Source organism: Danaus plexippus (genome assembly GCF_018135715.1).
Source record: "Danaus plexippus chromosome 13 unlocalized genomic scaffold, MEX_DaPlex mxdp_15, whole genome shotgun sequence".
Classification (NCBI taxonomy): Eukaryota; Metazoa; Arthropoda; class Insecta; order Lepidoptera; family Nymphalidae; genus Danaus; species Danaus plexippus.
The window spans coordinates 5,866,773-5,887,311 of NW_026869849.1; the positions used below are offsets into that span (position 1 = coordinate 5,866,773).

Below are 20,539 nucleotides of genomic sequence, written 5' to 3' on the forward strand. Positions count from 1 at the left end.
GCAGTTGAGATTTTTGGTCACGTTCTAGAGTTGTAAGGGGAATATTTTGTTCAGTCGTCTTTATCACCATTTCAAAAGATACGTACTTAGTTAAAGAGCAAGTCTGGTGGAAGACCTGTTGACTGCTCTCTTTGCCTCAAACTCGACCTTGGAAAATAGCAGTAGCACCACAAGTCGAACCATCCTATGTTATTGAAACTCTATGCCTGAATTAAGCAACTTATAAATGGGAGTGCTTCTATGTTCTGCGAGGGCCTATTTCTCTAAATGTGTGAGTAAGTTACATTGAGTGAATGTGATGGATAGCAGCTCGAAATGCTTACACTGGTGTTCTACCGATGTAATGTAAAAAAATAACAGAAATTTAGAGTATGCATTAAAAAAAACATAGCAAGAAGCCTATTGTATGAAAGAGCTCCAATTTTATGAATAAAATATAAAAGATTTACAAATTGTTTTTCAATTCAGAGAATTTTCTGGCAAATTGGTAATAACATATCAAAATTAATTAAATAAGTAGCGCTTTTAAAAGATCGGCTTCCTAGTATTAGATCGTTATTAATATATATGTTAATATAGAAACATGTAACTTTATATAACAGGAAAATCATAAATTATTAAATAAAAATTAATAGAAGAATTTTTTAGAACGAGATCAAAGACTTTCGCAAGTTTTATTCATTTAAATCTCGTCTGCCCGTGATCACTGTTGCTGAAAAGTAACCGAAACGTCGGGAATCTGTAGTTTTTAACAAAAATAAAGCACGCGTAGTATATCCGAATAATATGGGGTTTTCCAATAGGGACGCTTGAACTTTGACAGCTGATTGCGGCCATGTTGTTTGAGTGACAGCTGTCAAATGCAGTGTGTTATATTCATTCCGTCCTCCCAAACCACCATGGCAGGTTACAGTGTCGAGCAGCACGTGCAAATCATAAAATTGTTTTATGAAAATGGGTCTTCAGTTCGAGCAACGTTCCGCGCACTTCGCCCGTTTTACGGTCGCGATGATCGTCCTGCCGAGTCGACTATCCGTCGATTGGTGGACAAATTCGAGTCAACCGGGTCAGTTAACAATCAGCCGGTTCCCGTGCGTCAACGTAACGCGAGATCTGCCGAGAATATCGCCGCTGTGCGCGACAGTGTCCTCGAAAACCCGCGGCAGTCAATTCCGCGTCGCGCACAGGAACTCGGCCTTTCGCAGACGACAACTTGGCGAATTTTGCGTTGTGACTTGAGCCTGCACCCGTACAAGATCCAGCTGACCCAAGAGCTCAAGGTTAATGACCATAGACAGCGCCGTGTGTTCGCTGACTGGGCATTAGAGCAGTTGGAAGTTGACGCCGATTTTGGCAAAAAAATCATCTTCAGCGACGAGGCGCATTTTTGGATGAATGGCTATGTCAACAAGCAAAATTGCCGTATTTGGGACGAGACCAATCCACACGAGGTTCACCAAGTGGCAATGCACCCGCAGAAAGTGACTGTTTGGTGCGGATTTTGGGCCGGAGGCGTGATTGGTCCGTATTTTTTCGAAAACGATAATGGTGTGGCCGTCACCGTCAATGGTGAGCGATACCGGTCGATGATAACCAACTTCTTTTGGCCTGAAATCGAGAATATGGATCTGGACAACAGGTGGTTTCAACAGGACGGCGCTACGTGCCACACAGCACACGCTACGATGGAAGTTCTGCACGAGCAATTTCTGGACATGGTCATCTCGCGCGGAGGCGACGTGAACTGGCCACCGAGATCGTGCGATTTGACCCCGCTGGACTTTTTCTTGTGGGGTTTTCTTAAGTCGCAGGTCTATGCCAACAATCCGCAAACCACCGATGCCCTCAAAGTCAACATACGCCACGCCATCGATCAAATACAGCCCGATTTGTGCGCCAGAGTCATCGAAAATTGGACCTTTCGTGTGCGCGCCACCAACCGAAGCCGTGGCGGTCATTTGAATGATGTCATATTCCATACATAATGGGGTCGATAGACCTTCCAAATAAAAAAAAAATTCGCAAATATCTTTCCTACATGTATTTTTTTTTGCATTTCAAAGATCAAGCGCCCTTAATGGAAAACCCTATATTAGTTTCATTTAAATATTTTAGAACTCTCCATAAATAATAACCACAACCACATTTTGAAAAAGAGTAAAATAGTACGATTTTTTTAAATTGAAAAATAAAATAAGCAAACGTTAATATCCGCTATTAGTACTTATATAATACCAATGTGTGAAAAGGCCACATCTTTACTATTGAATTCAAAAATTTCAAAACTAATTTGATCATTCGGTATTAATTATTTATTAATCGGAATCTCATCAGATATAAGTGGGTGACACTGAAAGTGTTAAGAACTGACCCTATTGAAAAATTGCTAATAAAAACTTTATTCAATTTTACTTTTAAAACTCTTTGGTAACTTATATAGTATATTGCATTAATTTTTCATATGTTTTTGTGTATAAGCGGCAAATTTTAATCTCTTATTACACGTGAAAATGAACCTAGCGCGAGAAATTTTTCAGTGATTGTTTTATTATGATTTTTGTTGTGGGCTTACTCAACTACAAAGCTATGAGGGGCTGCAATTAGTATTTCGCAATGAAGCCACATGTTGTGCCACTATTTACAATTAGTTTAACGAGTTTAAGTGTGGACGTAGTAATCCCAATGATCATCTGCGTAAGGGACGTCCTTTAACAGTGATCTCTGAAGATAACATCAGTGCTGTGCGACGCATGATAGAAAAACATGACAGATTGACTAATCAGTAGAAAACCTAATCATAGGTCTTAGTCAAGTTCAAAAAATATTACACGAACATTTAGGAGTCAGAAATATTTGTACCAGGTGGATTGTCCATACTTTAATCGACGATCAAAATCACCTTAGCATGGACTGATGTCACCAAAGGTTAGATAAGTTCAACGGCGGTGACTCAAATGCTGTATTTGACCTCGTCCCAGATAATGAAAGCTGGATATATTGGTACGAACCCGTAACCGAAGGCAATCAGCTCAGTGGGTGTTTCCTTTAGAAGATAAGCCAAGTAAGGTAAAGAAAGGAAGAAGTTAAAAAAAAAAGATGATTGTCTCATTCTACGGTCGGTCATTTCGCGACAGTTGTGCTAGCAGATGGAAGGACTGCAGACTGGAATGTCAATCGCTGTTTGCCTGTTGTCTTGGAAAAAATTCGATAGCAGCGCCCTCGAAGTAGGATCCTCCTTCACCATGACAATGCTTCAGCGTACTCCGCAAAACGGACTGTAGTATATTTGACTCATGCAGGTAACGAGGAGATAAGTCATTTGCCATACAGTCCTGACCTGGCGCCCTGCTACTTTTATTTATTCCCAAGAACTAAAGATAAAATTCGAGGTATTCGCTCAACGAGCCCTGAAGATGCGGTAAAAGCGTACGACAATGTCATAGAAGATACCCCTAAGGAAGAATGAGCCCACTGCTTTTCTCATAGTTTCATCGAATGCGACGATGTGTAGAAGGAAACGGAGATTACTTCAAAAAATAATAAAAGTATTGGCAACTTTTACTATTACCCCTTGGTAATATAAAGTATACCTTTATAACGATCAAATAATTTTATAATATCATGAGACGAAACCTCTTAGCATTCAATGGATTCACCGTGCGGGTGCCGGATCCATCGTTGCAGGGAAAGGAGCTTCAACAGTGCCTGGGACTTGCGACCCAGGTGTAGGTTTAAGAGGCCCATCACTTTTCTTTTTGTAACGAATTGTTTCTATCAATCATAATAATAAGGAACTACTTCGTTACTGTAACTATTCTGAGAATGCATCATAAGCTATCAAACCTAAATAATATTTGGTGTTTATGAAATTATTGTTAGTTAAATTCATTTTTATGATTTTCTTTTAAATATCAAGAACTAGTTTATCTTTAAAATTTGTTTAAATGTAGCAGCAAGTAACTAATGACAAAGAAAATTTCACACTACATATGTATTACATACTACGTACGTTCATACTACATACCTACGTGTTATTTGCAAGTGGACCTCTACAATTGCTACCATTCATTCATGATCTCTTTATTTTAAACCTTTTTATATATAAATTAATTTTCGATTTATATATATAGGTAAGTGGAATATGAACATTTGTCAAAGAAGTATAGAAACTATATCGTCAAAGCAACTTCGATATGCTCTATTAACATATTATTATTTATATTTATTTAGGGTTCTAAGTGGTATTATAGATTCATACGATGCATATTAATTATGAGACGGTCAGTCTATTGTACTGACCCCGGATTCGACACAGTTATGGCATTTAGCGATCTCGATGACCCCTCACTAACTGATTTATACTAGGTCACCTTGGGGAAACTCGCTTTCGTAGTCCCAGGGTTGCTACTTCTTGACTAAAACATAAAAACATGTTATAATCATTTTTATCCATTATTAAGTTTCCTGTAGACATTTTCTTTTCGTATGTGTAATTTGTTTAATGTCCTTGTACAAAAATGATTTACTTAACTTAACAAAATTTATTCTCAGCAGAGTTGAGAAATTTTTTTGTTACAATAGGTATATGACAAAGGAGCCAAAGGTCATAATCAAATAATCATTTTTATACGATATTTTACAAGGGTCATAAGTTTAATGAACTGGGTGTTTTATTTATGTGTTTGCTCCGTTGTATATGAATTATAAAAAAAATTGACAACCCTATGCAACTTGAAGTTCTAGAACACCACATTGAACTCAGGCTTTCAAATGAACACATATTTCAAACAGCCAATATTGTAAAACAAAGTTGCGTGATATTTTAATTGAATTTAAATTTAATTCAGAGTAGGAGTTTCTACTTTAAGATATTGTTTTATTGTATAATATGTCCAACATTTATATCCTGCGGTGGTAAATTCACAAATGAGAGCTGTTACTTTTAATTAATTTAGCGTTTCATTTCATATGTCATAAGTTCTAATTTCGAGGACTTTATTTCATTAAATTTCAAACAATGCTAATAAGGGATAAGTTTATCTGGATATCTGAAATAAAAAAAATAATTTGTATATATTTTTAGTGATTCTATCTATAAGAAAATATATATCACTATCCTCGACAACCAAATCTTTATTGCGAAGGCAATTCATGTTAAAGGTAAGAAAAACCTTGTATAAATAATACTCCCATTTAATCTATTTCACTGCTTTCTTTTATCTCTGTAATAAAAGAAAATTGTTGTTGTTGTCAAGAACTGGAGATGAAACGATAGATAATGTTAATATGAACCTGTCATAATCATTATTATTTATGACGGTGGATAATATTATTTTGACATGGTTCTATATTCATTCCTCTTATGCAAAATATTCATGACTTCGACCAAATGGGCATTAATGTCACAGCTATCTATATAACATGACTACCATTGTATGAAGCAATGTATACCTACAGGGACCAATGTTATTAAGAACCAACCTACATAAGTGTATAGAGGAATAACACACATACAAATATAATTAAATACATACACATACACACACACAAATAAATATTTTTATCCATTAATTATTGTTTTTTTAGGTTTATTTTCAAAAATTCATAAATACATCAATGTTTTCATAAAGCTCTGTTATAATTTTATTTCCGATACACATTCAATGTTAAAGTTCAATGTTATGAATGTATCATGAAATAGTTTTTTAGAAAATCAATTCAGTAAATAAAATCATTAATAATTTTGCGACCGAACTTGATACGGAACATGTGACTTATAATTTAGTTGTAAGAAAATTCGCGATCAACTTCGTTTTACTGAGTGTTGAAACTGCTATGCAATCAGAAGTTTCCTCATGTTTATGAGCGTTAAAGAACTTCAATGTTATTTATTAAGTTAAATTATCCCATTCATAATTCTAAATTAACTGAAAGTAGAGTAATTAAATTTCCAGAAACAGAAACTGTATAAATGGGATGCCTTTGTAATTAATATTTGTGCAAATAATCTCTGAAATTGCACTCAGTTATGCACAATTATGAGTTGTTGAAATTTAGTGCTGCTTAGTGCAACAATGAGTTATATTCTAGAGACAAGCTTTGTTGTAAAAGTTTACAGCTGCTGCTATTAATTCTAATATTCGCTGACAGAACATCACTAAAGCACATCAAAAACAAAAACGTCGATAAGCTCCGTTTGTGCTTCAAAAATAGCTAAAGGATCCAATTCAGTTATATTTTAAAACCTTATATCAGCATATTACTCATTTATTAAAATTTGATGATTTCTTTCTTTTTTTTTAACTTTATAATAAGTAAATTATAAACATCTTTAGGTATTCGTGTTAACAGCTGTAGATAGCAGAAAACGTTTTCTGTCTTAATTTTAAATACTTCTCTAACTCTTTTTTTTTGGTTATCATATTTTCGTAAGCATTCAAATTTACTACATTTTTAACACAAATGAGTTAATTAAATATTTTTTTATCCATCAGCTCATTCTTATAAAATGTACTTTGTATATAATCTTTGAACATTTAAGATTTAAGTAAGCAGCAATATAAAGAAGGCGTACTTTTTTCGTATAAGAAAAATGTCATTACTTTTTTTGCAAAAACAAATTTTAAGAAAAACCACAAGCACTTCATAAAGTCATTTCATAAGCTCAGAGGGATACGTATATTTTGAGAATAATTCATGAACTGTGTATTACTACAAGATATTAGGAACATATTTTATTCTCTTTTTCGTTGTCTTTGGATATTAAAAATGTTGTACGTATATTTTTCTTTATAATACCAGCAACAATATCACAAAGAAAGGTCAAGAGACCTATATGACAAGAAAAATTCGCATTATCGCAAATAATAGTAATCAATGTAAATTCTCATCAGAATTCGAAGTTGCGAGAAATAACTAAAACATATTTGAAGAGTGAGACGTTTAATTATAATTGTTCGAGTTTCAAAGTAGATTCTGACATACACATGGTTCTCCTAAATTTTAATCACACAAGTTAAGAGATTACATCTACGTAATTTGTAATACGTATTAATTTAATCACCACAGCTATAAAGGAATGACTTCGTCTCGTTCCTATATGAAGTAACTTTGGTTCTGCCTTGTTACAGAAGTATTAATAGTACCTTTTTAAGTAATCAGAATTAACTAGTGGGCTTCTTTCATAGAAATTTCAGTGCCATTAATGTTTCTGTTAGTAATTCTCACATTTACCCCGTGAGCACTTTAAATATAGATGACTAAGTTAGTTTTATATTTGCATTTTGTATGTCATTAAAAATTCCAAAATAATATTTCCTTACTGCTATATCTACATTAATAATGAAAATAAATAAGTTTAATAGTTTGTTAATAGTTTCATGAAAAGATAGAATTAAATATAAAAACCTTCAACAACACCTACACCGGTCAGGATAATAATATGAAAGTTTTGTGATAAGAGAAGATAAAAAAAAAAAAAATTATATCCAAACCATGCTACAAAAGTTTTTTTACATAAATTTTATTCTTTGTCATATTAGTATGTCTCTCTATTCTACATTTGCTATTGTTGTTAAATTTTGCATTTTAACTTAATTTATACAAGATTACAAAATTTACTATTTGAGATTGCAATATTACTAGAAACTTTTAAAATTTCGTCAAAAAAAATTATAATTTTCTTAAGTATGAATAAAAAGCTAATTTGTTTTATTTTTTATTTTACTTGACACTCGATATGTTTTTAAGTCTTTGTTTTAAAAGCCATTTATCCCTCGAAAAGACTAATTAATGAAAAGAAGACTAAAGAGTTGAGCGCCGAGGAACTCCGGCCCGAAGAGAGGAAATGGAAAAGATATTCTCCATTCAACAATGTGATAAATATTCTCGTATGCTATTCACGAGACATTCGCTTCTACTTTCTTGCTATGTCGAAGAAGATCAATTGTCTTTCTATGTCGGCATCTACTTCGTATACTGTTATAATAGGCACTTCTAAGCGATTTACTAGAAGAACGCTTGATAGTTTATGGCTTGTTCATGATGCGATCCGGGGCAGATGCAGTTTGAGGTAGTGGGTCATATCTGATTCATTCAGGGTTAAAGGGATTGTCTCCGAGCTTGCAAATGACTGTGACGTCTACTTTAAATATAAATTCTAGGTTTTAACTTGTTACGCATTATCGCTCTCAGTTGAAAGTCGGGAGGTTTTTATGTTGCTATATTTAAAAAATTCTTGATGAGAATTTATGAAGTCATTTTTAAGTTAATCGGGTATTAACACTTATATAGTTATTGGTACTTGTTTTTATGTTCCTTGAATTTTTGCATAACCCCAGTCACCAATGTATACATACAATCACAACATAATAGTAACACATATAGGCCAAATATAATCATTCTATTCCTAGACTATTTACTAATCCGGAAGAAATTACTGAAAATTTTAACTACAATAAATATAGATAATATATTTCTGTTTTTTTCCTAACTACTATTAGAATAATCTTAAATTACATAACTATAATATTTAAGCAAAACTTTTAAATATGCTCGTCTACCCGTGATCACGGTTGCTGCAAAGTAACCGAAACGTCGGGATTATGTAGTTTTTAAATAATAAAATCCGCGTAGTATATCCGAATAATACTTGTTTCATTTAAATGAATAACACTCGCGAAAATCTTAGATCTCATTATGCTATTTGAAAATGAAAAAAAAAAAATAAATTAATAACATTCTGATATATCTGCATATTGAAACCAACCAACAATATAAAGTTAATCTCTGTTTAATCTCCACCTAGCTGTCACGTAGCCAAGCGGGAAACCAACTCGACAAATATTCAGGATTTATTTTGTTGGCAGTTTGTCATCTTTGTTATTTAATTGGTCTGTTCTGGTTACTTATATTAAAAATAACATGATATTATTATTTAAAATCTTGTTTATTTCGGAAAACATTCAACATAATAGAAACTGTAAAAATTTGGAAAAATGTTACATGATTTACTTTTTTCTTTTACATTCTTTCACATTTAAAATTTAAAATTTATTAAAAATTAAAATTAAAATTATATTTAAAGTTTAATCATTTAAAATTTATTTGAAAAAAATTACCAAATAGTTGTAAAAATTTAAAAGCATGTATTTTTATTTGAATGATGCAAAATGGATTTATCTCTAAACTGATAAGTTTTAAAAGGAAATTCAATAAGACGGACTGTGAGAAGAGAAATATCTGATCTCAATACTCTCATTAAGGACGCGTTCAAATTGAAATTGGGGAAAAATCCCTTTTCAAGGATCTACGATTGGCTATTCAAGATCATTTCCGTTTCACATCGAAAGCGATTTAATCGAATGTTCCATATAATGAAGTATTTGGACCGTGAAAATCGTTAGCAAATGAAATATGACAACAAATATGTTTTTTGCGCTAGTTTTTATGTTTATTTTGTCTGAGTGGTTTAGAATCTGACTATTAATTATCAATCACATTGACAAAGAAAATTAAAGTAACAAAATAATTTAGAAATTTCTAAAACTTATCAATCACAGTACCCCCAAATGATTCTAAGATAAAGCCTTTGAGATCATAAATTGATATAAAAGTCGTACTCCTCGGAGTTAGTTACGTGATTTAAGGAAAGGACTTTATTGCAAAGATTTAAGGTTTAAAATGCAAATGTGATGAATGAAATCGGCTCTATCTTGTAACAAAGCCATTCGAGTTCATTAGGCATTCGTTGGGGGAACGTTTTGGTACCCCAGAGAGAATATAAAACTGCTTATTGGGCGAAATAATTGACGCAATCACTGAATGAATGAGATTGTAATCGATTTTGTTGTTTCTATTTTTCAGTCAAACATATTTAACGAACATGCAGAAACCTTTATTAAATTATATCAAGCTTTGGAACGACTTTTGCGTCAAAAGTATCATTAGTATCTACAACAATAAGATCTTAAATTCTAATGCTCTGTTTTTATTACTATACCTTTTCTTCGCAATAAGACATTCAGTTAAGGATGCTTTGTTTAAAGCTGTGAATAAATTTTATTAAGCTAGCATATGTAGAGAGAGCTTTTAGAAATTATAATACTTGCAGAAGCTAAGTATTTAAACGCCTTATCCAAATTAAATGCAAATTGTCTGTTTAAATTTTCGATAAAATATACAAATTGTAACAAAGGAAAGGATCAGTTAAATATTACTATTAAATTTCATATTAAAGTATAGGTAAAAAATTAAAAATATCTTATTTACCATATAACAATAACATCTATGAATTAATTCCAATCACCAAGAGAACTGTTACATTGTTTTAAAATCATGCTTTGTGATTACTGGCACGTGATCGCTTATCTTCACGTCCGAGGGTGACTGCGGCTTCTTTAAGCTTCAGCTCGCCGACTTGCTTTTATTAAAATCAAATCAGTGCAACATATTGAATAAGTTGAGACAACATTATGAAATTTAAACACGTGAAATAAAACAATTTAAAAACATATTCGATATCATCAGTTATCATCCGTATGTAAATTCAGCAGTTTCATACTTTTATAGAAAAACATATTGTTGCTTACAACATGAGATTAGATACTATTTCTTAAATACAACCCACAAATAATGAAATGTTTTATATCTACATATAATTATGTAAGCAATGATTTTAAAATGTTTGTTTAGGAAGCAACAATTATGTACATATGTTTATAATTATAGCACTAATAATTAAATATATATATTTTAATATCATGGTAATGTAAACGTGATTATAATTGCTCCTTTTTTGAATAAGCTCTCTATATCAAAACAATATTACGCGAAAATCATGAAGCCTAGTAATATGTAAATTAATTAAGTTAAAGCATAACAGTTATGATACAAGTCTCTGTACGAGTAGATGAGATAATAAAAGAGACCTAAAAATTACCCTTCATAACATAATCGTTGAAAACATCCATTGAACCGATCTACATATTGTAAAGTTTAAATCTCTACGTAAAAAACGAAATTGACATACATTTTATCACAGCAAATTTTAATCTCCATCCGTATGCGACGAGATGCGAAATGGAAATCTTTTTGCAAACCATTCCATTCCAGGAATGCAATATCGGAATACGGTTTTTTAAACGTGATTTCAATTTTGCTAAGCAAAGCATTAAACTAGGAGGTGTTGCACATTATTGCAATAGTTCAATTCGAAATAAAATATTTGAGGTAGGTTCCAAACCCAAACGGGTTACGCTTTTTAATTATTTAATAATATTTTATACATTTTCCTACATTATTAATTGACGAGCATTACAAGTACAAAAACAAAAACAAAAAACTTTCTATTCTGCTCAGAATGATACATTTACTACAATAACTTTCACGACTTTATATATATACACTTCTATGAAAAGGTCAGTTGATATTCTCTCAGTAAATCCGGAATAGACATTTAAAGATATATATTCAATTAAAACCAAAAACCGTAACCAATAAACACAACACAGCGTAACAAATGGACCTCAAAATCGTAGATATTTTAAAGCTGCAACAGCTTAAAAATCTTTGAGCGTGAAATTCAATTAAGAGGTGAAATAAAGCGAGGCATAAACACCGATGCAATAGCTATATTTAAGAAAACCAAGCACGTGACTGCAATTACAGCCACAAATGCGGGCTGCATTATGGAAAATTCAATTCCTGGCACAGAGTGTAAAAACAAAAGGATTACTGGCCCTTTTCGAATTTAATTGTTATTTAATGAATGAAAAGTATAGTGGGATGATCTAAACGTATTATTATGTTTTAGTATGCTATGTTATTATAAGTTTACGTTATACTTAGTCCCTTTTATGAATGAATTATGTAATATGTGAGTGGTTTTTAAGAGGCTGGGGCTATTAATCCCTGTCATCTCAGACTAAACCAAAGTTGTAAGTCCATAGTTAAAAAAAAATCTCCCTAAACATTTACTCTCAATAAAAATAAAAATAATAATTCTTAATGAAATTATTAACATACCTGACAAATTTCAATTTTAAGAGATGGTGCTAGTTACGTGTATGGTATAGAGAGTTTCTAAAGCGAAGATGAGATTTTCTTAAATTACAGAGTAATCGATGAGATAACAATCATGTTCACCACTTTAAAACAAACTCACTAGCAGAAAATTACGTATCCAAGCAATTAGCTTTTATATGAAATGTGACTATTAACTTACGAGTTCCTTGGAGCTGCGTATACATTATATAATCTTTATTAAATACATGTTTATGTACTATACATGATATATCAGATAACAGTTAGGTGATAATGCAATTACACTGTTGAGAAAAATAATATTAAATTGTGTTCTCGAATTTTATAACGAAGTTTTGTAAAAATTACCCAAAAATATTATTTTATTACTTGAAACTAGGCTTTCAAAAAAAAGTTCTTCTAAAACTCTGATAAATATCTTTAGTTGTAGTATTTTACACGAATTATCGTGGCATTAGTCAAATAAAAATATATTTTCAGGTTTAAATTTCATATATCTGTTAACAATTTTAAACTTGACGTTCTGTATCCACGATTCGTATGGTCAAATTAAATGTAGTCAGTTTTATAGTTTTTCGTTTATATACTTACGCTAATATCGACATGTAGGAAGATTTATAACTGAAAAACTATAAACTATCCCCGTTTAGCTTGACGATGCAAGCTCGTAAGAAAAATTCCGATTACTTTGCAGTAATCTTTTTGACGTCGTCTTACCGTTAACATGTTTACTACTAAGTAAATAAAAGATTATGTTTTATATGGGAATTCAGTTTTACATAAGCTATTTGTTATTATAATTGCCACAGATAAAGTATAAAACGGATCGCTAAAAATAGCAGAAGACGGTAGATCAAAAATTATTCTACTGTCAGCCTAAATAACCCATTATACTGAGTGCCGTCAACATTAGAATGTAATTAGACAGAAAACAGGTTTAATGTGTATTTTAATGAAAGGATAAAAAATTAAGATGAAGTTAAAGTTAGAATGTGTTGAAAATTTATTAAACATAACTTATCAGTGTCAGTAGGATATGCATATCGAAAGCTTCTAAATTAATTTTGATAAAAATAGCTGGCGAAGAGGAAATCTGATAACCATAATATGATTACGAGAATTCATAGATAGTAGCGTAATAAATAGTTTGTACGATAAGGTCATGTGTTTGGTGCGAAGTAGCTATATAAAATCGACCCCCTACGCCTCAGCTGAACCTGCACATGCGCACGGTAGCTGCCTCTGTACACACAACAATATCTGACGTGGCCGCCAGTTGTGTTCCGCTAGAAATTTTTGTAAAACAACACAATTACAGATCACATATCAATGTAAGTTTAACATTTAAACAATCGTAATACGCGAATTGCTATACACAAACCCGAAACCATTTCAAAACAAACAAGTGCTTTCCAATGTAAACATGGGTGAGCGTAAGATATTACTTTTCATATTCTTCGTTATATTTTATTGCCTGTACAATGTTAACATGTGGTTTATGACAAACAATATGAATGAGGTAAAGACAACGGCGGCGGGTTCAAACGAAGAGACTGTGCCTGGTTTAAAATCGAACAACATTCAGGCCAAAGTGGTAAAAACAAAACCGTTCCCTTTATTTATTAAAGATTCTTGCAACGCTTTAGAAGTCTTTACTCGAAAACCGCTGCCGCTAGCAAAAAAACCTAAAGCCAGAGTTATGTACAGCGAAGACAATACTATCACAGTGATAGGAATAACGGTATTTCTAGTTGTATTGGTGTTGAATGCTCTGTTGGATATACTGAAAGTAAAAGAAGAAGAAAAGGCTAGATTAAAGCTGAACCCAAATGGTGAAAGAAGACAATCGCTTGCAGAATTTGCAAATAAAAAAGTATTAAGACGGGAGTCGAGTAAATTTGGAATTCAATTGTTTCCATTGGCTGAGTCTACGGTAAGCTCTGATGAAGAAACAAAGAGGCGAAAAGAGAGTAGACCTTATATGAGAGGAGAATCAATTAATTCATATCTTAGTGAGAAAACCAATAAAAGTGATAACTCAGCGCCGGCGTCGATCGGAGAGACTTCGACTGACATAAAACATGCTAAGAGGCAATCGGTTGCTAAATTGATTGGTACGTTTTGAACAAACCACTTTAGATATCTTAAATTTTAACATATTTCTTCAATAGTTCACTTTCAAGAGGCATGAATTTTAAAACGGTTTTTAATGTATATAATGAGTTTGACAAATTCAGGCCTCAAATATTTATACTATTATGAATCTCAATGTGGTAATCAATGTGTTATTTGACTATTGGTTATGAATCTATTATTTTTGTTTCCTCTCTTCACAAGGTCTGTCTGACGACTGAAAAATATCTCAGGTAAATCGCACCTTGATTATGTTCGAATGTCACTGATTTTAAATGCATTTATCACTTTGCTTTGCTTGCTTGGTTTGTTTGCTTTAAACTTTTTTAGAATATTTTGTATTATATTGTGTCATGTATTTTGTAGACCATTTGTTTAAGAGTATTCCAGATACGTTTATTACGTTAGGATGGCATATATTCATATGATGTTTTAGTTTTTGACAGATGTTTTAGTTTTTTGGAATCCAAATTAATGTATAATTTTAAATAAATGAAAAAAAAAATCATGTAAAAGTCACGAGATTTCACTAGATTGTAATCTACCTATATTTCACCTTGTCCCACATTTTGTTAGCTTCTTCTTTGTAGTTTTTAATTACAAATCAACATATAATATAGCATATTAAGGGACTTTTTTAAACAAATAAAAGATTGTTATAATTCTATTATGAATATACTGATGCATGTATGTATAATGACTTATCTACTTGATAAATAATTAGTTATCCCATTTATCCAGAGTTCACGTATTTAGAACTATGTCTTAATAGATATTGTATAATCCTACAAAAAAATTGATTAGGGTTAAATGATTTTAACAAACAATTTAGATACTTGTTGCAGTGAATTAAATGGTGTTGAGAGAAATCATTAAAATAATATAAAAATATGCTTTTAGAAATTTTAATATCCTCTCATTTGTTTCACTCATTCCAATCAGATACATTGCAACGAAGTTCTATATAACTGACAAATAGTGTACAGGTTACTTCATATTTACAAATAATTTACTGCAGATTGAGCAATTTTCCAACTGATCGATCAATCAAGGCTCTATTGTTACATGATATACACAAAACCCATGTTTGAAAATAGAAATAGTGATAGCGAAAAAAATGCCCGTTTGGGATTTTATTTTTGTTTAGTTAGTGAATTTCGATTTTTTTAACCACCATAAGTGCAAAAGTAATATTAAAACAGCGTATCACACGTATATGTATGCTATTCTAATATTGGGACTTCAAAGGTTTTTTTTTCTAATATTGATTTTTTTTTGTAGTACTTAAACACATACATTTACTTTGTTTCATTAGAAAAAGCTATTATCCTCGATTTTTTTTTAAAATATTTATTTAAGAATGCTTTGAATGTTCTGTGAGCTTCAAACAATAATTTTCCTTTGATTGTTTTTTGTGCAATACAAAATTATACTCCCAACTTTGTGACTGTTGTGAAAACTCTTCTCCTAATACATACATATGTAAGTCTAGGTCAGTACAGGTGTTAGTTTTATCTTCATCTAAAATCTGCTTTATTTTTTAATACATTTTAGAGTAAAGTAACTAATACGTTATTAGATTTTATCATAATATTTGGGTTGTCCGATGAAGATGCAAGAATCAGGAAGATATATTTTTTCTCGTACGTGATTTAAAACCAAAATATATCACGACGGATTTACAAATTTAACGTTTGCCATCATAAAATTAAATGATTGTTTTTCATTAAACAATAATTACAATTTATATTGCTCTGTTGAAGATTTAATTTATATCCTTTTATAAATGTAATGTTTAACTTACATGCAGAAAATAATGAAAAATTTTCAATCACAATCCAATGAAGTAAAAAAATGGAATGAAGTTGTTTTATTGAATTTAGGTTTTATTTATTTTGTCCCTTTAACCTGATATCCGATGTGATAATCAAAACATACATCAGATCTATGACATAGCCTTATATTATTCGAGGGAAAGGTTTGACATGTAATGCAGACAAGTAGATAAGTAGATAGACGCAGTGGTATTTTACTGTAGCAACGAGAAAATTAATTGAGACATCAAATAACGCAAAATCCTTAGAGTAGAAGCATATTTCATAAATTTGTACATATTGTAAGGATTTTAAGACAATTCTGCTTTGTGCCGTAGGAGCCCGCCCAGCTCCGATGGTTCGTCGTTCATCCTTCCCTGTTCTGCCAATGAACCCTGAAATCCACGCGCTCATGATGAGCGGTAGACAGTCATCCATTGACAGCGACGAAGAAAGTGATGGCAAAGGAAAACGAGTCAGGATTATACGTAGATTTTAAAATGGCTCTCGTTCCTCTTGTTACAATATTTCAAATATATTTTATAAACTGAAAAACTTTTAGACCACTTTGTGTGAATGGATTTTTCGATTGAATAAATTTTGTTTTGAAATTATTTATACATAATAATTAATGTTATTATGACCTTAATTTTATGAGTATTTATGTAATCAAGTGCTATGTGCATTCTTATATAACTGTAAATTTTCATAAAAGAGTTACAGTGATGATAATATAAAGTAACTAATGAGACATAATCAGTTGATACTGATTTATAATACTTAAGAAAATTAAAAGAAAGGTTCAATATATATATATATATATATATTACGTAATTTCGAAAAATACTAATTACCTTTTATCCTATTTATCATGTTTGGGAAATCTTGAAAATTAAAATATATAGGGTAAAATTGTTTAGTAAATAATAGCTATGACTATTTACTGTGAATAATTCTATTCCCTATTTTTCTAAAACTATCTGAAACCTACGGCCTCTTAGTTAAAACATAAATATTTTTAATACTTAAGAAGCCATTAGTCTCTTATTACATGTTCATGTAAATAATAATGTATTAATGTGGAGCATATTTCCAAAATCTTAAGTCTGATGTTAGGTCTGTATTTAAACTTCTACAATAGTAGTTGTTATTTATCTCCTAAAATTATTATTAAGTTGACAATTTTCAAATATATTATTATCATATATAAGAACTAACTAATATATAATGTAAGAAATGATTTATGCTTTTATTTCTGACACCAAATCAGAGTATCCACTAAAATTTTCGTCGCGATAGATATCTTTATCTCATATAAAGTTCACTTTTAATTACGAATCAATAAAGTGTCGTCAAACGCTCATAATTTCATTGTTTCTGTGATGAGTTGTCCTCGACCCATGCCGATAGTTGGCCGCGAGCCAGAATCGCAAATACTTTTCCATTTTTTATTGTTTCTCGACGTTTACAGACGATTTGTTAGTACTTACTACCAAATGTTGGGTAGATTGCAAATGTATATGTACAATAACATACATTTTTTTTATAAACTCTTTTACATTAAAATAATAAAATATTTTGTTATGTTGAATTGGGAATCTCAAACCTTAGGACACTGTGTATTGTATTTTAATAATTACCGAACATTTAAAAGTACACCTATATATATACATATATGTATTTATATACGTGTGTAAGTCTGAAACGTTTTGTGTTTGATAAAACTGAACTGATGTACAGAAAAAATATTCATTGTTTTTTTTATTTTACGTTACATTAGGAATTGTATGTTTTTTCTATACATTAAATCTATCTTAAGCCTAAACTTAACCGTTGCTTAAAATGGAAGAGTTAGTTACTTTACCTTAATGAGCTGTTCATCATTAATGATTATGACATAGGCTCGTAATGATTGAATGTTATTAATTTTGTCTCATGATATCGAGTTGGGTATACTATGACTATAAAAAATGTAATATAAATTTCTCCATCAAATTGAATTGATGCTCTAATTTTAAATAAAAGACCTTGCTTTTAAAAATAATCTACAACCTCGAGCGTTAGACGCAGTCTTATTTAAACGGGTGTAAAGGGAACTCGTCCCGAAATTTTTATCAATAATACCGTAATGTAACAATAAAATAAGAAAAAAAATCTATTCTACGTACAATTAAGTATTGATAATTAGTTTATAGTGAGAATACCAGCTTTAACTAATAAAAATATATAATAAATCATATATATTCCCCATATAAACAAACACAAATATAATATGGATTACAAAAATAACACAAATACAGTGCTACATTGGAACTACAGAGGTTTCACAGAATTCCCAATAGAGTATCTACGAGGCGGAGTAGCCGAGATAACGGATATTTATCTAAAGGAAAATTTAATATCTCGTATACCGAGTGATATTTGTAAACTGGATAACCTAGAAAGCTTGTATCTGAGCGGCAATGACATTACAGAACTGCCGAGAGAGATATCGAAGTTAGGAAGACTGAAGTGTTTGGACCTCAGTGGAAATAGATTGAGATGTGTCCCGGACGAGATAGGTGATATGGGAAGCCTAAAATTTCTTATACTGGACGAAAATGAGCTTAGGGAAATACCGTTAAGGATAGCCGAATTGCGAATGCTTCGTTATCTTTCGGTTTGTGGTAATCATATGTTGATTAACTTTGCGTTTTGTGTGTGATATTTTAAGACCACCTGAGGTCGTGGCGAGTTTTAGTAACGAATTGACTAACATTACGTAGTAATGATTAATTATAACTATAATACTCTGCTGATTATATATAGAACAAAATAATATAATCATTTAAATATGCATGCTTAAAGCTCTTAGAGAGTCAAAGGGTTATTAATCATTATATTTTTTTACGTAACTGTAAATATACGTCATATTTACATATTCTAATGAAGCTTAACTTCGAAACAACTTAGTGAAAAGTGACTTCATAATAAATGGACACATAAATGTTTTTTTCTCTATTGGTAAGTATGTTAAGTACCTATATGTATATTCGAATAACATTTTTGCAGTATACACCATTATGTACTGGCTTATAATTTTATTTTGTTAAATTATTAAATTGCCACGTAAGCCGTACTGTAATACCCAATACCTTCTAAGTAGATGCCTACAATATTTACAACAACTCTCAAGATATTGCAGATTTAGTGTCGCTCGTAACGCGAACGAAACATCGTAGTTACGTCTGCTTTCGATACTAAACTGAAATAAATCAACTTTAGTGCTTCCTTGTTGATCTTTAACCCATTTACTGTAACGAATGTTACGCAAATCATCGTAATCTGTTCTAAAAAAATAAAATACAATAGCAAGATAACTTAACTTTAAAATTTAAATATACATCTAATAAATTGAATTGTGTGAAAATGGACCTGATATAAAAATCAAACGATAAAAAGCAAGCCACAAAGAAAGTGTTTTGTCTGAGAAGAAAGATATGCTACACGAAATGAATGTATATTTTTTATTTCAGATAATAAGCTAGAATGGCTACCACAAAAACCCGTATACAATTATTATCATTGCGAATTCAGATTTTGGCGAAACTCCAGTTTGAAATTTATACCTTATTCGCTTTGGTATCATATGTTCAGAGAACAACAGACGAGAAGTCTTAGTATTGGGTACGTTTGAAATGTATTTCATTTAATATTGTTATAGAATAACAAAAAACTTTTATTGAATATAATTTTTAATACCATAACTTTCTACGTTTGGTTTTTTTTTAGATGTTTAGGTTTTCCAAGACGTGATGATCAGCATGACAAAAATTGCGGCCAACCGAAGGATTTTACGAAAACTAACTTTGAAATCAAATTTCCATCGAATTATTTGAATATTTTAAATAAAAACTTCGCTTCACCACCCAGTTTATTAGAACTTTGCAAGCGAACGTTTTATAAAATGCTTACTGACGTCACGACTAAACTAAACGGACACCAAAGCCTTATTCATTCTGAAACCAACAACAAGGAGTTTAATAATAATATTACCGATCTGTATCATCACTTTAAAGATTTTAATATAAACAATAGCGACATTTATTATAATAATTCCAATGAAGGTGAATCAAATGCTTATACTCGAAAGAAAGAAGCTGAAAGTTTTTTTATTAATAGAAAAGGCTATTGCACGCCTTCTGACATTATAGAAAATGAATTTTATTATTTACCAAGATTTATAAAAGAAGATTTATGCAACGGGCCCATATCGAGATGTGAAAATGTGAATTGCAAAAAATCCATTTTTGACTATGTCTACTTTGAATTCTGTTTAGAGTAAGTATTCGTAATTTATTACTAAAAAATATTTTTTAATGTTTCAATTAAAAGTGAAATTTGTTTCAGAAAAATTATTCTCATCGAAAACACGGAAGAGGTTGTTCTCAGTGCTGCGTTATGTTCGAAAACTTGTGCAGAAAAATGGAGAATGGGAAAAGCTGTTATTAATTGGACATAAACAAAAAAAAAATAAAAATTCATTTTTAATTTTGAATGTGTATTTTAAT

General features: G+C 31.1%; 1 protein-coding gene across 2 annotated transcripts; it reads left to right on the forward strand.

Moving 5' to 3' along the window:
• Positions 1-12,993: 12,993 nt before the first annotated feature.
• Positions 12,994-20,526, forward strand: LOC116770423 (uncharacterized). Of its 2 annotated transcripts, none has more exons than XM_061527641.1 (4): positions 12,994-14,156; positions 19,505-19,655; positions 19,761-20,309; positions 20,379-20,526. In XM_061527641.1, the coding sequence occupies exons 1-4, from the start codon at positions 13,466-13,468 to the stop codon at positions 20,488-20,490; spliced, it is 1,503 nt and encodes a 500-aa protein (XP_061383625.1). In that variant the 5' UTR covers positions 12,994-13,465; the 3' UTR covers positions 20,491-20,526. The 2 variants fall into 2 exon arrangements, with proteins under 2 accessions (XP_061383625.1, XP_032517780.2); XM_032661889.2 differs by lacking the exon at positions 12,994-14,156 and adding an exon at positions 18,061-18,655.
• The last annotated feature ends 13 nt before the right edge of the window (positions 20,527-20,539 follow it).